This window comes from Sus scrofa, chromosome 12 (assembly GCF_000003025.6).
Source record: "Sus scrofa isolate TJ Tabasco breed Duroc chromosome 12, Sscrofa11.1, whole genome shotgun sequence".
NCBI lineage: Eukaryota > Metazoa > Chordata > Mammalia > Artiodactyla > Suidae > Sus > Sus scrofa.
The window spans coordinates 5360176-5377675 of NC_010454.4; the positions used below are offsets into that span (position 1 = coordinate 5360176).

The window sequence follows — 17500 nt, forward strand, 5'->3', positions numbered from 1 at the left end:
AGAGCCTCTTACCACGGAGCCTCACGCCCAGGAGATACGCGGAGACAGCGCGCCACTGCACGTGAAATGATTCGCGCCTTTTATTAACAGAGGAAACTCCCTCCACGATCCCACGACCTCGGACTCCAAACTTTTAACACCCAAGGTACCCTCAGGACACATCAACTGTCAGGATGCCTTTGGGGGCCTTTCGGTTCCCCCCAGCACGAGCCGGAGGTCGGGCTCGCGGACTGGCCGCTGAGAGGCGCGGGCGGAGGGGCCGAGGGCCCGGCCGCCTCGCTCACGTGCGTCAGGTGGGTGGACTCGCGCTCCAGCACGCTGCCGTTCTGGGTGCGCTGGGCCGCGATGCACACGCGGCCCGAGCCTCTCCGCGGGCCGGGGCGCGGCGCAGCAGGCCCGCGCAGATCTTGCGGAAGCCCTTGCGGAAATGCTTGGAGACGAGAGCGTAGACGATGGGGTTGACGCAGGAGTTGGCGTAGGACACCAGGTGCGAGAGGATCCGCAGCGCGTAGGTGGCGCGGGTAAGCGGGAAGCGGCCGAACCACACGCAGAGGATTAGCGCGTGGTGAGGCAACCAACACAGGCAGAAGAGCGCGGCCACGATGCTGATCATTCGCGTTACCTTGCGCTTGGCGCGCCGGGCGCCCGAGCCGGCGGCCACCGGCTCCACGGCGCGCCAGAGGTAGCGCAGGGTGCGCGCGGAGGTCAGGCTGAGCACCAGCACCGGCAGCAGGTAGCTGAAGACAAAGGTGCAGAGGTCCATGGCGCGGCGGCGGGGCGCGCTCCACGCCGGGTGGCACACGGTCAGGTTGGCTAACCGCGACTGGCGGTAGTAACTCAGGTACGGTCCGGAAAAGAGCAGCGACAGCCCCCAGATGAACCCGATGGCCGCCAGCGCGTTGCGAGGCGTGCGCAGCTCGCGGGAGTGTAGCGGGTAGCGGATGGCCAGATACCTGCGGGTCAGGCCAGAAAGGGAGACGTCGGGTGAACCGGCGGATTCGCAGGGGCTGGGCCGGACCCCTCCATCTCCAGCTCCACATCCACCCTCCAGGAAGGTCCCCAGCGCACAGTAACACCGCACAAGCCCGGAGGGCGACACGGAGCATTCTGGACACTCTCCGCCTTGCCTCGATGTGGGGCGGGACTCGGCAGCAGAAAGGCGCGGAGCTACGACCACAGTCAGACTCCACCCGGGAGGGCACCTTGAAGATTAAACTGGTATGATGCCACCATCACCACCCTAATACCAAAACCAGACAAAGATACCACCAAAAAAAAAAAAAAAAAAAAAAAAAAAGAATAGGACCCGGTGTCCTGAGGCTCTAGCAGCCTGTAGACACATCAGCCAAGGAACCTCGAAGGGAATTCCTTAAAGAAGCCAACACTCTCTGCGTCCCACAAACGCTCCCGGAACCGACACGCTTGTGTTCGGTGTATGTATGTATACACTGAGGCATATGGGGAATATGGCCTCCCCTCCCTGCCTGACTAGGGAATGTGGGGGGACGTGGGGACAGAGGGGACCTGGAGGTACCGAAGTCAGACTGGGATTTCCTTCCCAGGAATCATCCAGGTGTCCTTCCAAGCTCCAGCTTTGTGGGGGACTCTTGGGCATGTTCCTCTCTTGACCCTGCTGCCAGGCTTGTCCGTGGGGTGCAGAGGGGGTGGGACCGAGCTAGGGACCCTCTGGCTTGCTTGCTCGGACTTTGGCGAGGGCTCTTTCGAGGGACCCAAATTCCGCAGTCCAAACCAGAGTCGACTGTGCTGAGCCAACAAACGGTGGCTTCCAGGTGATCAAGGTGGAGGCGCCCCAGCTTGACGCCAGGAGACAGACCATTGGCTTCACACACAGGATTACTGGATGGGCGACGCTAAGCAAATTACTTATGAACTCAATCTCATCTGTAAATCCGGCACAGTAAGTCCTCCCATCCCAGCCTCACAGGGGGTATTGAGCTTCAAGGGAGATCCAGCGCTTGAAAATACTTTGTGCCAGGAAATACCGTGCTTCGTCAGACCCTGCTGGCACTGGAGAGCTGAGGTCTCCTGCCTGCAGCTCCTGAGAATGCATCTGAGAAAGGGACACCAAGATCTCCCATTTTTTTGGCGGAATCTGTGGCACGCAGAAGTTCCCGAGCCAGGGGTGGAACCCATGCCGCATCCGTGACCAGAGCCACAGCAATGACAATATCAGATCGCCAACCTGCTGAGCCACAGGGGACCTCCCCAAGGTCCCTATTCTTATTCCTCTTTCTCCACCTCCGCGCCTGTTTGTCTCTTACTCCTTCCTGGTCCCCTTGCCTTCCTAGTGTTCTTTTCTATGCTCTGTGGGTCCCTCCCGGGCCCTCCAGTCCTGCCCCCTTGTCCAGCCCAGGCTGCGCGCTGACTGCCTGGGCCGCTAGGGTGCTTGCTCACCTGTCCAGGGAGACCGCGGCCAGCGTGAAGCTACTGGCGTGCATGGTGAGGAAGATGAGGAAGTGCACCGCCTTGCAGAGCAGCGAGCCGAACACCCAGCCCTCCAGGGTGTAGGTGGTGGCCTGGAAGGGCACGCAGCACACGACGAAACACAGGTCAGCCACGCCCAGGTTGAGGATGAACAGGTTGGTGGTGCTGACCGCCTGGCCGCCGTGCAGCAGCACCGCCAGCACCAGTGCGTTACCCACGGTGCCCACGAGGAAGATGAGGGCAAACAGCATGGGCACGATGACCGCCTCGGGCTGCCAGCTGCCCCCGCCGCCCGCCTCGCTCGAGTCCTCGGTGTCCAGGTCACCCGAGCCATTCATGGTGCCGCCGCACCGAGGCTTCCCGGGCTCCGGCGGCCGTCAGGTCCCCGCGAGCGCGCAGCTCCGGCGGCTTCAACCGCTGCAGCGCCCAGCGCGACTCGGCGGAGCTGCAGGCGAAGCGAGGCTCGCTGCGGTTGGGGCAGGAGAAGGGGGTGCGCTGGGGTCAGGGGGAGGAGCGAGCAGCCGAAGGGGGGGACGATCCCCCTGGCGGCCCGCTGCGCTGGGGGAAGGGCTCTGCCGGGGCCCCGGCGCGCCCGGGCCACCGCACAGGCCGCCCACCCCGAGGACGGAGGGCTGCGTTCGGGCGGGCTCCCCGGCCCCCTGAGCCGTCGGCGCGCTCCAGCCTCCGGGCCCGGGTTGCGCCGGGCTGAGCCGCGGACTGACTTTCCAGCCGGGCAGACGCCAGAGTGGCGGAGGGACCGATGACCCTCGGGCCCCGAGTGTGCGCGGCCCTGCGGCGAGCGCGCCTACCCCGGCACCCTTGGCGCTGCCCTGCAACCGGGAGGGCAGGCTAGGTCCAGGGGACCTCTAAAGCGAGGGGGTGAGGGGGTACTAGATGCGGAGGAAGATGGGGGGCGGAGGTTTTCTGGGACCCACGAGTGGGACGGCCCTGCCATGTGCTCCTCGCCTCTTCCCAGCTCTAACTGCAAGAACCCCAAGGACAGCGGTGGGGAAGGAGGGTGGAGGAAGGTTTCTGAGGGAATGTGCTTAGACTCATTTCATTCCCTCCTCTTCTCCACTGAGCCATTACCCGCTCCAGTTCAATCCAATAAAATTGTCTTTTTAGGGCCGCACCTGCGGCACATGGAGGCTCCCACGTCTAATCAGAGATGCGGCTTCACTGCAAGGCAATGCGGGATCCTCAGCCCACGGAGCGAGGCCAGGGATCGAACCCACATCTTCACGGATCCTAGTTGGATTCATTAACCACTAAGCCACGACGGGAAGTCCTCAATCCAGTAAAATTTTATTGAGCCTCTGCTGTGCGTCAGGCCCTGTTCTTGGTGTCTCACTTTCCACAGTGTTACCTTAGGAGTTTATAACCCCGTCTAAGAGGCTCTGGTCAGAATGGAGTGAGATCTATGAGAGAGACCTGAAGCCACTTGGTAGAATCCGAACGAACCAAGTTCTTTTTCTCTTTCTTTTTCTCCTTCCCCTATTCAGATATCCCAAAGGGGGAACTTTAGGGAAACTCGAGACAGCAGAGTTCAGGGGTCGGCAGCATTTTCCTAGATGGTCAGGGGGGTGTTTAGGTTGCAATAAAACTTAAATATTTGTTTCTGATTTTGAGGTATGAGGCATGAAACGTTTGTGACCTGGAATCATTACCGTTATAGGATTTTAAAACCGGGCTTGAGGAGTTCCCGTCGTAGCTCAGTGGTTAACGAATCTGACTAGGAGCCATGAGGTTGCGGGATCGATCCCTGGCCTAGCTCAGTGGGTTAACTGATCCGGCGTTGCCGTGAGCTATGGTGGAGCTATGGTGTAGGTGGCAGATGCGGCTTGGATTTGGTGTTGCTGTGGCTCTGGTGTAGGCCGGTGGCTACAGCTCCGATTAGACCCCTAGCCTGGGAACCTCCACATGCCATGGGAAGCGGTCCTAGAAAAGACAAAAAAAAAAACAAAAAATACAAAATAAATAAAATAAAACTGGGCTTGAAAATCACCGCCTTCTGTAGCTTGACCTCTGCTTCACCTTTCCCTGTCTTGTTCCTTGGGTCCAAGTCAAAAACATTTTTTTCACTTCCCCCCACCCCCCAGGGTCCCAGCCTAGGAGCCCAGCCACCTACTCCTCTTGATAGCGAATCCTATTCACACCTCTGCCCTGCCTACTTCTTCACTGAATAGTAAGATAATGTTCCTGTTTGTGAGATGTGTACATTCAGTACACACTTATTAAGCACCCGCTCCTTCCCGGCTCCTCGTACAGCAAGCTCTACAAAGATCAAGGCCCTCCATGAACTTCCTTTCTAGCAGGGGAGACAGACAATAAATACAACGCAAGTCAGTTATTAGTCGATTACAAGTTGATAAGTACTATCAGGAAAAGTGGATCAGGTGAGGGAATTGGAAGTACCGGAGCAGTAGTGATGGTGCACCTTAAAATAGGGTGTTTAGGAAGGTGGCATTTGACCTTAGGAAGGTGACATCTGAGCAAACACTTGAAGGAGGTGAGGGAGCTAGCCTAGCAAATATTTAGGGGAAGTGCATTCCAGATAGAAGAGCCAGTGCAATTCCTGTCGGGGATCAGTGGTTAACAAACCTGACTAGCATCCATGAGGTTGCAGGTTCGATCCCTAGCCTTGCTCAGTGGATTAAGGATCCGGTGTTGCCATGAGCTGTGGTGTAGGTTGCAGATGCAGCTTGGATCCCACGTGGCTGTGGCTGTGGCGTAGGCTGGCAGCTGTAGCTCTGATTCGACCCCTAGCCTGGGAACCTCCATATGCCATTGGTGCGGCCCTAAAAAAAGACAAAAGCACGAGAAAAAGAAAACAAAAGAGCCAGTGCAAAGGCTCTAAGAGGAGGGTTCTGCCCAGGTCCCTAAGCAAGGAGGGTGGTATGGTTTAAGTTGAGTGAAGGACATGGACTGGAAAGGAGGTGAGAGGCACAGCAGATAGGACTTTTTTCCATTGTAAGGAAGGCTTCTAGTCTGAGTAGAAAGAGGAGCCACTGCGGAGTTTTGACTATAGAACCAAGATGATCTGACTTTTTCTTTTGTTGTTGCTATTTTAGGGTCACACCTGGGGCATACGGGGATTCCCAGGCTAGGGGTCAGATGGGAGCTACAGCCACTGCCCTACGCCACAGCAATGCGGGATCCTGGACACATCTTCGACCTACACCACAGCTCAAGGCAACGCCAGATCCTTAACCCACTGAGCGAGGCCAGGGATTGAACCCACATTCTCATGGATCCTAGTCTGGTTTGTTAACTGCTGAGCCACGACAGGAACTCCCTGACTTACTCTTTTTAAAGAAAGCATTATTGGGGTTCCTCTCATGGCTCAGTAGTTAATGAACACAGCTAGTAATCAAGAGGTTGCGGGTTTGATCCCTGGCCTCGATCAGTGGGCTAAGGGTCGGGCATTGCCATGAGCTGTGGTGTAGGTCATAGAGGTGGCTCATATCCCGCATTGCTGTGGCTGTGGTGTAGGCAGGTGGCTACATCTCTGATTCAACCCCTAGCCTGGGAAGCCTCCATATGCCATGGGTGTGGCCCTTAAAAAAAAAAAAAGATGAAAAAAGAGCATTATTAAAATGTAATTCACGGAGTTCCTGTCGTGGCTCAGAGGCTAACGAATCCGACTAGGAACCATGAGGTTGTGGGTTTGATCCCTGGCCTTGCTCAGTGGGTTAAGGATCGGGTGTTGCCATGAGATGTGGTGTAGGTTGAAGATGTGGCTCGGGTCTGGCGTTACTGTGGCTCTGGCATCGGTGGGTGGCTACAGCTCCAATTTGACCCCTAGCCTGGGAACCTCCATATGCCTCGGGTGTGGCCCTAGAAAATGCAAAAAGACAAAAAAAATTATATATATATATATAATTCACATAGTGTAAAATTTACCTATACAAAGTGTTCATTTGGTTTTTAGTATACTCATAGCCAACACCATAATCAATTTTAGTTAGTTTTTGGCCATGCCTGTGGCACGCAAAGTTCTTGGGTCAGCTGTGGAGCCCAGGTCACAGCAGTGACCAGAGCCACAGTAGTGACAACACCAGATCCCTAATTCACCAGGCCATCACGGAAGTTCGCCACAATTAGGGCATTTTTGTTCCTGCCGAAAGAAACCCACCTCCCACCCCTAACCCTAGGCAACCACTCTGTCTCTATAGACTGGCCTATTCTGGACACTGTATATAAGTGGAAGCAAACAATATGTGACCTTTATCTGTGGCCTCTTTCTTTTCTTTTCTTTGGCCATGCCCAGGGCATGTGGAATTTCCTAGGCCGGGGATCTAACCCTTGGCACAGCAGCAACCTGAGCCACTGCAGGGACAAATCCAGGTCCTTAGCCTGCTGAATGCAAGGGAACTCCATGGCTTTTCTCATTTAGTATAATGTTTTAGAGATTCACCACATGCAGCATGTATTAGTACTTTACTCCTTTCTTTTTTTTTTTTTTTTTTTTTTTGTCTTTTTGTCTTTTGTTGTTGCTATTTCTTGGGCCGCTCCTGCGGCATATGGAGGTTCCCAGGCTAGGGGTTGAATCTGAGCTGTAGCCACCGGCCTACGCCAGAGCCACAGCAACGCGGGATCCGAGCCGCGTCTGCAACCTACACCACAGCTCACGGCAACGCCGGATCGTTAACCCACTGAGCAAGGGCAGGGACCGAACCCGCAACCTCATGGTTCCTAGTCGGATTCGTTAACCACTGCACCACGACGGGAACTCCCCTTTACTCCTTTCTATGGCCAAGTAAGATTCCATTGTATGACGTGCCATTCTATTTATCCCTACATTTGTTGATGGACATTTATTTATTTATTTTTGTCTTTTTAGGGCCGCACCCGTGGCACATGGAGGTTCCCAGGCTAGGGCCTACACCACAGCCACAGCTAGGCTAGATCTGAGCTGTGTCTGTGAACTATACCACAGCTCATGGCAACGGCGCATCCTTAACCCACTGAGCAAGGCCAGGGATCAAACTGGCAACAACTATTCTACTTCCTATGAATTTAACTACATTATAGATACCTCACATAAATAGAATATTACCCTTTTTTGTAACCGGCTTAGTTAGCACAATATTTTCAAGCTTCAAACGTGTTGTAGCACGTGTAGAATTTCCTTCCTTTTTAAGGCTGAATTAGTATTCCATTGTACAGATAGAAGACATTTTGTTTATCCCTTGAGTGTCACTGGGTTGCTTCCAGGGAAGGGTACAGCTCCCCATTTGCTTGAGAAAGCTCCTGCATTGTGGTCAGCTCCAGAGGAAGGCGCAGACAGAGGCGGTTCCCTCTCGGGAGGAGTACTGAGGAGTAGTTAGTGCGGAAGGGTGGGAACCCCATCTCCCAAGTGCCCGGGGAGGGAGACACTCCAGAAATCAAATGTCTTAGCCAACTGCCTTCCTTTGTGCGCAGAACGGGAGCCGGATCCCCCATGCAGGGATGTAGGAATTGGGAGGCCATCCCTCGGTCCTCCCTCCACCCTTGGTGGACGGGAAATGGGATGGTCACCAGAAGACGTCAGAAGCTACGGCCTGCCTGCGCCTCCGGACCCAGCAGCCTAGCCCGCCGCCAATGGAGCATGGGAATCGGAGCCCATGCGCAGGCGCACTCCAACAAGTGGCCGCTGCCTGAGGGCAGGACGGGCGGCGGCGGAGTCCGCCGCTATCCCATCAGCCCGTCCGCGCCTGTCCCGCTCTCTCCTTCCCGGGTCGTCCCGCCTCCTCTATCCCAGCCTGCTCTGCGGCGCGGGGGCAAGATGGCTGCTGAGAAACAGGTTCCTGGAGGCGGAGGCGGCAGCAGCGGCGGCGGCGGTGGTGGCAGTAGCGGTGGTGGACGCGGTGCCGGAGGAGAGGAAAATAAGGAAAATGAACGGCCTTCAGCCGGGTCGAAGGCAAACAAAGAATTCGGGGATAGCCTGAGTTTGGAGAGTATCCTACAGTAATTGGGCCTAACTCGTAATGACTACGTGTCGTTCTGGCGGGTCGGGGGCGGGAGATGCGGCGGGTCCCGGCGCACCCTGGGCAGGAGAGGCCGAGGGCTGTAGTTACTCTCGCCCCTATTTTTTTGACACCTAGGGTTCTAGGGTCTGTGTTTCGACTGGCTTTTTCTCGCATCTCCTTTGCCTTCTAGTCTGGGGAATTTCCTCTTCTTTCAGGTGGCACTGGAATCTTGAGCAGTTTTCTGCAGTTTTCCTGCAGTTGTCCAGGTGGAGGACTGGTGACAGGGCTGACACTGTGGCCACCCTGGTGAACTACTGGCTTGGCACCTTGGGTCACTGCGCTGGGCAGAGGAAACTGCAGTCTTGGCCTTTTTGTCTTAATGCTTCTGTCTGACAACCGTCGGAGAGTGGATAATGAAAGTTACAGTTTGATGCTCTGGAAGTGGAAGCAAAGGCTGACTGTTCTGAGGAAAAGCGTATTGCCCATTTTGAATATAAATCATCGTAGATTTCTAGCAGTACTTGGATAGCTTTCTTGATAGGTCTGTAGGCGTTTTATCTTGGTGAGAGTCATTGAGATGAGCTGGAGGAATTGGTTTCTGGTTTTATCAGAGTGTGTCACAATTAAGTGCTTATGCGTCTGATTTGTGGCTTTTTGAAGTGGATAAATGGTTAAGAAATTGTAGGTGAATTTCTGAAATTACACATATGGCTTGACATCTTTTGGGGAATTGGAGTTTTGCTTTTTGAACTGGTAGTATATACTTCAGTTAGAATGCCTTGATTTTGCTGCAAACCTTCTATCTCCTTGTCACATCAGTGACTGAAAATAGTCCTTTTATTGTTCAGTACTTGAAAATACACCTATAGAGAAGCATCGAGGAGACTTTGAAATGAAACTAAAATTGTAGGCAAAGGTCATTGGATTTCCTAAGTTTGGGACATAAAGTAATTTCAGATTTTTTAAAAGGAAAGTTTGGTCAGGGCTTTTTCTTTTAAAAGGAAAATCTAGTATTCAATGCATACCGTGGCCTCCTTTGGTTGGCCTGTGCTCAGCATGGCCACAGGCAGTGTCGCAGCTGCTAAGGAAAGTCAGATTTGGCAGGTGTGGGACATTATGCAAATAGAGGTATAGTCCGTGTCATTTATAACCTGAATCAGCTTGAATGAGTAAAATCCTGGGTCCAGGTGTAAAACATTGGGAACCACCCCGATGCAGTCAGTATTTAGAATCCAGCAACTATTAAGTTGTTGGGTTTCATTAATCCTCAGTGGCCAATAATGCACCCCCCCCTTTTTTAGTTTGAAGTAGTAGCAGTTCAAGCAATCAGCTTTTCTCCTTGCTTAGCCTTGTCGTATGACAGAATAGCTGTTGGTGTAAACCAGCTAAAATGGAAAAAATAAAAATCATTAAAGGAGTTCCCATCGTGGCTCAGTGGTTAACAAACCCGACTGGTATCCATGAGGACGTGGGTTTGATCCCCAGCCTCACTCAGTGGGTTAAGGATCTGGTGTTGCCGTGAGCTGTGGTGTAGGTCGCAGATGTAGCTGGGATCCCGCATTGTTGTGGCTGTGGCGTAGGCCGGGAGCTACACCTCCGATTCAACCCCTACCCTGGGAACCTTCATATGCCATGGGTTCGTCCCTAAAAAGACCAAAAAAATAAAGAAAATTAGCTGTTGAAAATGGTTCTTAGAGATTTCACAAGTGAAGGTACTAAGGGTTTCAGAAATGTTTCATGTGCTGTGATTTGATACAGATGTGAGCTCCCGGCACTAACAGACTAATGTGATTTATTTGGATTCTTGCCATTGTGAGCTTTTCCTTAATCCTGACTCTAGTTCTTCAGATTATCAAGGAATCCCAGCAGCAGCATGGTTTACGGCATGGAGATTTTCAGAGGTACAGGTCAGTATCACGTGCAGGATGTATAGAAGTCACTGTGGCATTTTCAGACTTGGGCTGTTTTTGTTAATATCCTGTTTACCCTGCTGTATCAGGAAGTATACCTAGAAAGGCAAGCTGTTATATTGAATCCTCAAAATGATACTTAATTTTCTGGAGTTCCCGTCATGGTGCAGTGGAAACAAATCCTACTAGGAACCATGAGGTTGTGGGTTCCATCCCTGGCCTTGCTCAATGGCTTAAGGATCCGGCGTTGCTGTGAGCTGTGGTATAGGTTGCAGACGCGGCTCGGGTGTAGGCTGGCGGCTACAGCTCCGATTCAACCCCTAGCCTGGGAACCTCCATATGCCATGAGTGTGGCCCTAAAAAGATACTTAATTTTCAAATTTAGAAGGACCCAATCTTTTTATCCATTTTGCCTCAGGGCATTGCACATACATTGCAGACACTTCTGCTGGAGATAACAAGCAGTTATGGTAATCTTTTTTTTTTTTAACTTAACCACATTATGGATTCTTGGTTAAATTCAGATTTTCAGTATTTTAAGCATCATATAAGAGGAATTTATGTGCTATCATAATTTATTGGTAGACTTATAATAGCTTTCAAGTTGAAAACCACTTTTAATATGACTCAAAAAATTGAATACAGGAGTTCCCGCTGTGGCATAATGGGTTAAGGATCTGGTCTTGTCTCTGTGGAGGCAGAGCTTCGATTCCTTGGCCTGGTGAGGTTGGGTTAAGGATCTGGCTTTGCTGTAGCAGTGATGTGGGTGGCAGCTGCGTCTTGGGTTCAGTTCCTGGCCTGGGAACTTCATGTGCCATCAGCGCAGCCAAAAAAAAAAGAAGAACATTGAGTAGATACTTAATATATAATACAGTTCAGTACTTTGAAAGCAGAAATATCCAACTATTTCTATATTGTAGATAGAGGCTTTCACTATCTGGTTGTTTTTCTTTTTTCTCCCTTCAGTACTATGTTTGAAATTCTTCCGTATGGTTGTATTTTATCCTCACTGCTCTATGTTGTTCTCCCATGTGACTGTCCTGTGGTTTATTTTCCACTATACTGTTGCTGGGCATTTGGCCAGTTTCCTGTTTGGATTGTTAACACATGAGAGAATACCACGGAGCAATGAGAATAATCTTGTGTCTAGATTCTCTTACTTAACCTATTGCTCGGTACTGTTTCATTGCAGGGATGAACCACAGTCTGCATTCTGTTCCCCAATTCATTGGCTTTTGGTTGTCTCCGATTTTGGGGTTTTGTTGTTGTTATTTTCTTCAATATTGCATTTTTAATTAGTATTCTGGTGGTAAAATATAGAGAACATAAAAATGAGTTTGATGTGTACCCTTTAGTCCATTTTTATGTTATTTAGTACAGAAATGTATTTGTATATGTGTGCCTACTGAATATTTTTTTGATCTTCCCAGTTTGCTGGTATTATGTTTACAACTTTGTATCCCACTTTTTCTGCAAACATTATATGGGTTGTGTTTCTCCATATCTATAAAAATGTTCCCAGTTCCCACTGTGGCATGGTGGGTTAAGAATCTGACTGCAGTGGCTTGGATCCCCGGCCCAGTACAGTGTTAAAGGGTGGCTTGGGTTCCATCCTGGGAACTTCTGTATGCTGCAGATGTGGCCACACAAATAAATAAATCATATATATATATATATATATATTTTTTTTTTTTTCATTTTATGGCCGCATCTGTGGCCTATGGAAGTTCCCAGGCTATAGCAAAGCCAGATCCTTTAACCCACTCTGCTGGGCGGGGGATTGAACCTACACTTCCACCGTGATCTGAGCCGCTGCAGTCAGAAACCTAAGCCCCTTCACCATGGTGGAACACCAACATATGGTTTTTTCGTTTGTTTGTTTTGTTCTTTCTGGGGCCGAACCTGCGGCATATGGAGGTTCCCAGGCTAGGGGTTGAATCAGAGCTATAGCTGCCGGCCTACACTACAGCCACAGCAACGCGGGATCCGAGCTGAGTCTGCAACGTACACCACAGCTCACAGCAATGCCAGATCCTTAACCCACCGAGCAAGGCCAGAGATCAAACCCACAACTTCATGGTTCCTAGTTGGATTTGTTGCCTCTGCGCCATGATGGGAACTCCTGATTATTTCTTTAGCATAGAGTATTATAGAAGTAGACTGTTGGAGTTCCTGTCATGGCACAGCAGAAATGAGCTAGTAGCTATGAGGACTCGGGTTCGATCCCTGGTCTCGCTCTGTGGGTTAAGGATCTGGCATTGCCATGAGCTATGGTGTATAGGTCGAAGATGCAGCTCAGATCCCGTGTTGCTGTAGGTGTGGTGCAGGCCAGCAGTTTTGGCTCCGATTTGACCCCTAGCCTGGGAACCTGCATATGCCACAGGTATGGCCCTAAAAATACAAAAAAAATGAAGTAGACTGTCAGTTCAGGGAGTATGAACTTTTTTTTTTGTCTTTTTGCTATTTCTTTGGGCCGCTCCCTCCGCATATGGACGTTCCCAGGCTAGGGGTCCAATCGGAGCTGTAGCCACCGGCCTACGCCAGAGCCACAGCAACGCAGGATCCGAGCCGCGTCTGCAACCTACACCACAGCTCACGGCAACGCCAGATCATTAACCCACTGAGCAAGGGCAGCGACTGAACCCGCAACCTCATGGTTCCTAGTCGGATTCGTTAACCACTGCGCCACGACGGGAACTTTTTTTTTTTTTTTAATGGCTGCACCTGCAACATATGGAAGCTCTCAGGCCAGGGAGCGAATCCAAGCCGTAGCTATGACCTATGCCACAGCTATGATAATGCCAGATCCTTAACTCACTGCACTGGGCCATGGATCCAACCTGTGCCACTGCAGAGACAACATGGGTTCCTTAACCCACTGAGCCACAGTGGGAACTACAGGAGAATTAACATTTTTTTTTTCCTCTTTCTAGGGCTGCACCTGCATCCATGAAAGTTCCCAGGCCAGGGGTCATATTGGAACTGCACCTGCCAGCCTACACCACAGCAACACAGAATCCAAGCTGTGTCTGTGACCTGCACTGCACCTCATGGCAACACCAGATCCTTAAACCACTGAGTGAGGCCAAGGATCAAACCCACGTCCACCTGGGTACTAGTTGGATTCATAACCTGCCAAGCCACAATGGAAACTCCCAGCATGAACATTTTTAATGATCATGATGAATGTGTCCATATTGCCAGAAAATTTGTGCTAAATTTTTGTTTTGTTTTTTAGGGATGCACCCGTGGCACATGGAGGTTCCCAGGCTAGGGGTTGAATTGGAGCTACAGCTGCTGGCCTACGCCACAGCCACAGCCACACAGGATCCAAGCCGCCTCTGCAATCTGCACCTTAGCTCATGGCAGCGCCGGATCCTCAGTCCACTGAGCAAGACCAGGGATTGAACCTGCGTCCTCATGGATACTAGTTGGGTTCATTACCCCTGAAGCACAGTAGGAACTCCAGATTACCCCAGACTTTTGACCTTACCTCATCACGGAATTTGTTATTGCAGCTGCTTTCAGTTTGGCTGAATGATTTTTGTTTATGATTTCTTACAGAGGCTACTGTTCCCGGAGACAAAGACGTCTTCGGAAAACACTCAACTTCAAGATGGGGAACAGACACAAGTTCACAGGGAAAAAAGTAACCGAGGATCTTCTGACTGATAACAGGTATGAACTGCTCAGGGTTCACTGCTGAGTACACTTACTGAATAATTACAGGCTGCCAGGTATTGTGTCAGACCCTCTTGTTATTTCATGGGATTCTCGTATCAGCTCTGGCATAAGCATCTTTACTATTCCTTGCTATATAAGATGAGGAAACTGAGGCTTGGAGAGGTTCGGTGAGGGAGCAGCACATGTGGAAGTCAGTGATCAGAATCTAATGGGTTATTGGTAGGTTTGTAGAATGCAGATTTCAGTGTCTAAGTGCTTCCTTAAGTGAGTACATCCTGTCTGTAAATTATCACAGAAGAGCTTTGTTTTTCAGTGCCGACTGCGTTCATGCTTAACATTTGCTGAAGGATTACTCTGTCCAGTGACATGTATTAACAGTCTATAGGTCAGTTCCTCAAACTTTGACCTCTGGGCCAGATTGGTCTTCCTGCCACCTGTTTTTTGTAAATAAAGTTTTATTGGAACCCAGCCCCACCATTTATTTAGGTATTTATTCAGCTGCTTTTGTGCTACATGTAGCAGAGTGGTTGTTTGACACAGACCATATGGCCTAGAAAGGCTAAGATATTTACCGTTGGGCCCTTTACAAAAAAGTTTGCTGCCCCCTGGTCTGGTATGTGGCCTGAGCCATGTTGCATGTAGGAGAGTTGGGGAGGCATCATCATTGAACCTCTTTGACTGTGATACTCTTCAAAGATGTCCATCAAGTACAGCACAACGAACTCTCCAAGATAACTTCTCATTCTGCAGTCTTGGAAGGGAGAAGTTAGTTTGGGGGTTCTTGATGGGAAGCCAGGAAGCCTGCATGGAGGAGGCCGGACCTTTGAAGATTTGTGAGCGGAAAAGAAATTCTGTGTCAGGAGAAGGCACACGTGGTGTTGTTTGTTTATCTTTTGTCCTTTGAGGGCTGCACCCACAGCATGTGGAGGTTCCCAGGCTAGGGGTCGAATTGGAGCTGCAGCCGCCGGCCTACACCACAGCTCACGGCAACGCCAGGTCCTTAACCCACTGAGCGAGGCCAGGGATCAAACCCGAAACCTCATGGTTCCTAGTTGGATTCGTTTCCGCTGCACCTCGATGGGAACTCCGTGTGGTGGTTTTGAATACACTGCAGGAACTGTGATGCTGGGCACTTGTTGCTGCGGCTCAGGCAGCAGAGGCTCAGAGCTCTCGGAGTATGAGCTGCAGTCCGTTCTGGAGCATGTGGACCATGGTGGATGTAGAGGAGATGTCGTCAAATCTCACGCGGTCATCTGATGAGATGGGTTGGGAAGTCTGTTAAAAAAGTGAGGCACGGGAGTTCCCTTCGTAGCTCAGCAACGAATGAACCCGAGGTTCATTACGAGGATCCGTGAGGATGCGGGTTTGATCCCTGGCCTTGCTCAGTGGGTTAAGGATCTGGCGTTGCCGTGAGCTGTGGTGTAGGTCGCAGACTCGTCTCGGATCCCGCGTTGCTGTGACTGTGGTGTAGGCTGGCAGCTACAGCTCCAATTCAGCCCCTAGCCTGGGATCCTCCATATGCTGTGGGCACGGCCCTAAAAAGCAAAAAAAAAGTGAGGCAAGATTAAGCTGCAGTTAAAGGAAGATTGATGAAGGCAGTGGTTTTGATGATAATGAAGTAGTTAACTTACATGACAGGAAGTTCTAGCCACTGGTCTATAAGTGTGTTATGTGCATTACTACGTGGAAGAGTGAAACCCAGAAAGATGGGTGTTTTGCCCAAAGTCACACAGCTCGTAACGCTGGTTCTAGTCCATGCTCTAGAGCTGCCTGCTTAACCCCATCAACACACTGCCTCTCTGCACAGTGAAAGAAATGACCAACAAATGGAAACCTATTGAGTGGGAGAAGTCATTTCCAAATGACGTCTGACGAGTTAACATCCAAAATATATAAAGAACCTCATACAACTCAATATCAAAAAACAATTTGTTTTAAAAATGGACAGAAGGAGTTCCCTCTGTGGCACAATCGGATCAGCAGCGTCTTGGGAGCGCTGGGACGCAGGTTGGATCCTGGCCTGGCACAGTGGTTTAAGGATCCAGGCATTGCCGCAACTGTGGCTTAGTTCACAACTGTGGCTCAGATCTGACCCCTGGGCGGCAGCTCCACATGCCTTGGAGCGGCCAAAAAAGATGGGCAGAAGGTCTGAAGAGTAGTTTCTTCCAAGGAAGACATACAGATGACCAGCAGGCACCTGAGAAGATGCTCTCCGTCACTGGTTGTCAGGGCAGTGCACATGGAAACCACGACACGTCCCCTCACACCTGTCAGGATCGCGATCGCCGTCACCAAAAAGACAAGAAGTGGCAAGTGTTGATGAGGGTGTGGAGAGAAGCGGTCCCTGGTGCTGTTGGTGGGCCTGTAAATCGGTGCAGCCACAGTGGAAGGTGGTATGGAGGGTCTCCCCAAAATTAAAAGCAACTGTATGACTCATCAATTCCACTTCCGGGTATTTATCTGAAAAACAAAAACACTAATTAGAAAAGGTGTATGCACACTAGTAAATATTGCAGCGTTGTTTACCATAACTAAGATATGGAAGCAACCTCAGTGATAACCGAGGTTTTATGTGTATAAAAAACCAAGACCGCAGAGTTCCCGTTGAGGCTCATTGGTAGTGAACCTGACTGGTATCCTTGAGGATGTGGGTTTGATCCTTGGCCTTGCTCAATGGGTTAAGGATGTGGCGTTGTGCTGAGTTTTGGAGTAGGGTGGCAGCTGCAGCTCCGATTCAACAACTAGCCCCGGAACTTCCATGTGCAGTGGCATGGCCCTGAAAAGAAAAAGAAAAAAAACCAAGAGCCCAAAAATAAAAACGAGATACCAAATTCACTTTTTTTTTTTTTTGTCTTTTTTATCCATTTTAGGGCTGCACTCGCAGCATATGGAGGTTCCCAGGCTAGGGGTCTGGTCTAAGCTGTTCCTGCCAGCCTACACCACAGCCACAGCAACAGCAGATCCGAGCCGCGTCTGCAACCTACACCACAGCTCACGGCAACGCTGGATCTTTAACCCACTGAGCAAGGCCAGGGATCGAACCTGCAACCTCATGGTTCCTGGTTGGATTCGTTTCTACTGCGCCACAACGGGAACTCCAACTTCACCTTTTAGAAGCAAGATCAGGCCATATACATGTTTTATATTATAAGATGTGTATAATTCAGTTATATAGAAGAACAGAGTTTTGCTGTTTACAACGGCCTGGCTAGACCTAGAGAGTATTATGCCCTTTTTTTTGGTTTGTTGCGGGGGGAGCGGCTGCAACCGAGGCTTGTGGAGGTTCCCAGGCTAGGACTGTAGCTGCAGCAACACAGGATCCAAGACACATCTGTGACCTACACCACAGCTCATGGCAACACCAGATCCCCAACCCACTGAGCGAGGCTAGGGATTGAACCCGTTTCCTCATGGTTACTAGTTGGATTGGTTTCCCTAAGCCACAAGGGGAACTCCTAGAGAGTCTTATGCCAAGTGAAATTAGAGAAAGACAAACACTGTATGATATCA

At 50.8% G+C, this 17500-nt stretch overlaps 2 protein-coding genes across 2 annotated transcripts in view; one reads left to right on the plus strand and one right to left on the minus strand.

Annotated features, from left to right (window-relative positions):
- On the minus strand, nucleotides 57-4221 carry GALR2 (galanin receptor 2). Its single transcript, XM_021066605.1, is given in 3 exon segments — nucleotides 57-374; nucleotides 377-953; nucleotides 2416-4221. Coding segments are annotated over 3 exon segments (1158 nt in total). The 5' UTR covers nucleotides 2784-4221; the 3' UTR covers nucleotides 57-161.
- Nucleotides 8179-17500, plus strand: part of SRP68 (signal recognition particle 68) — a 34138-nt gene continuing 24816 nt past the window's right edge. The window contains exons 1-3 of the mRNA XM_005653867.3: nucleotides 8179-8384; nucleotides 10237-10303; nucleotides 13871-13984. Of these exons, the coding sequence (XP_005653924.2) occupies nucleotides 8213-8384; nucleotides 10237-10303; nucleotides 13871-13984 (353 nt within the window). The 5' untranslated portion in view covers nucleotides 8179-8212. The remainder of the gene's footprint in view (nucleotides 8385-10236; nucleotides 10304-13870; nucleotides 13985-17500) is intronic.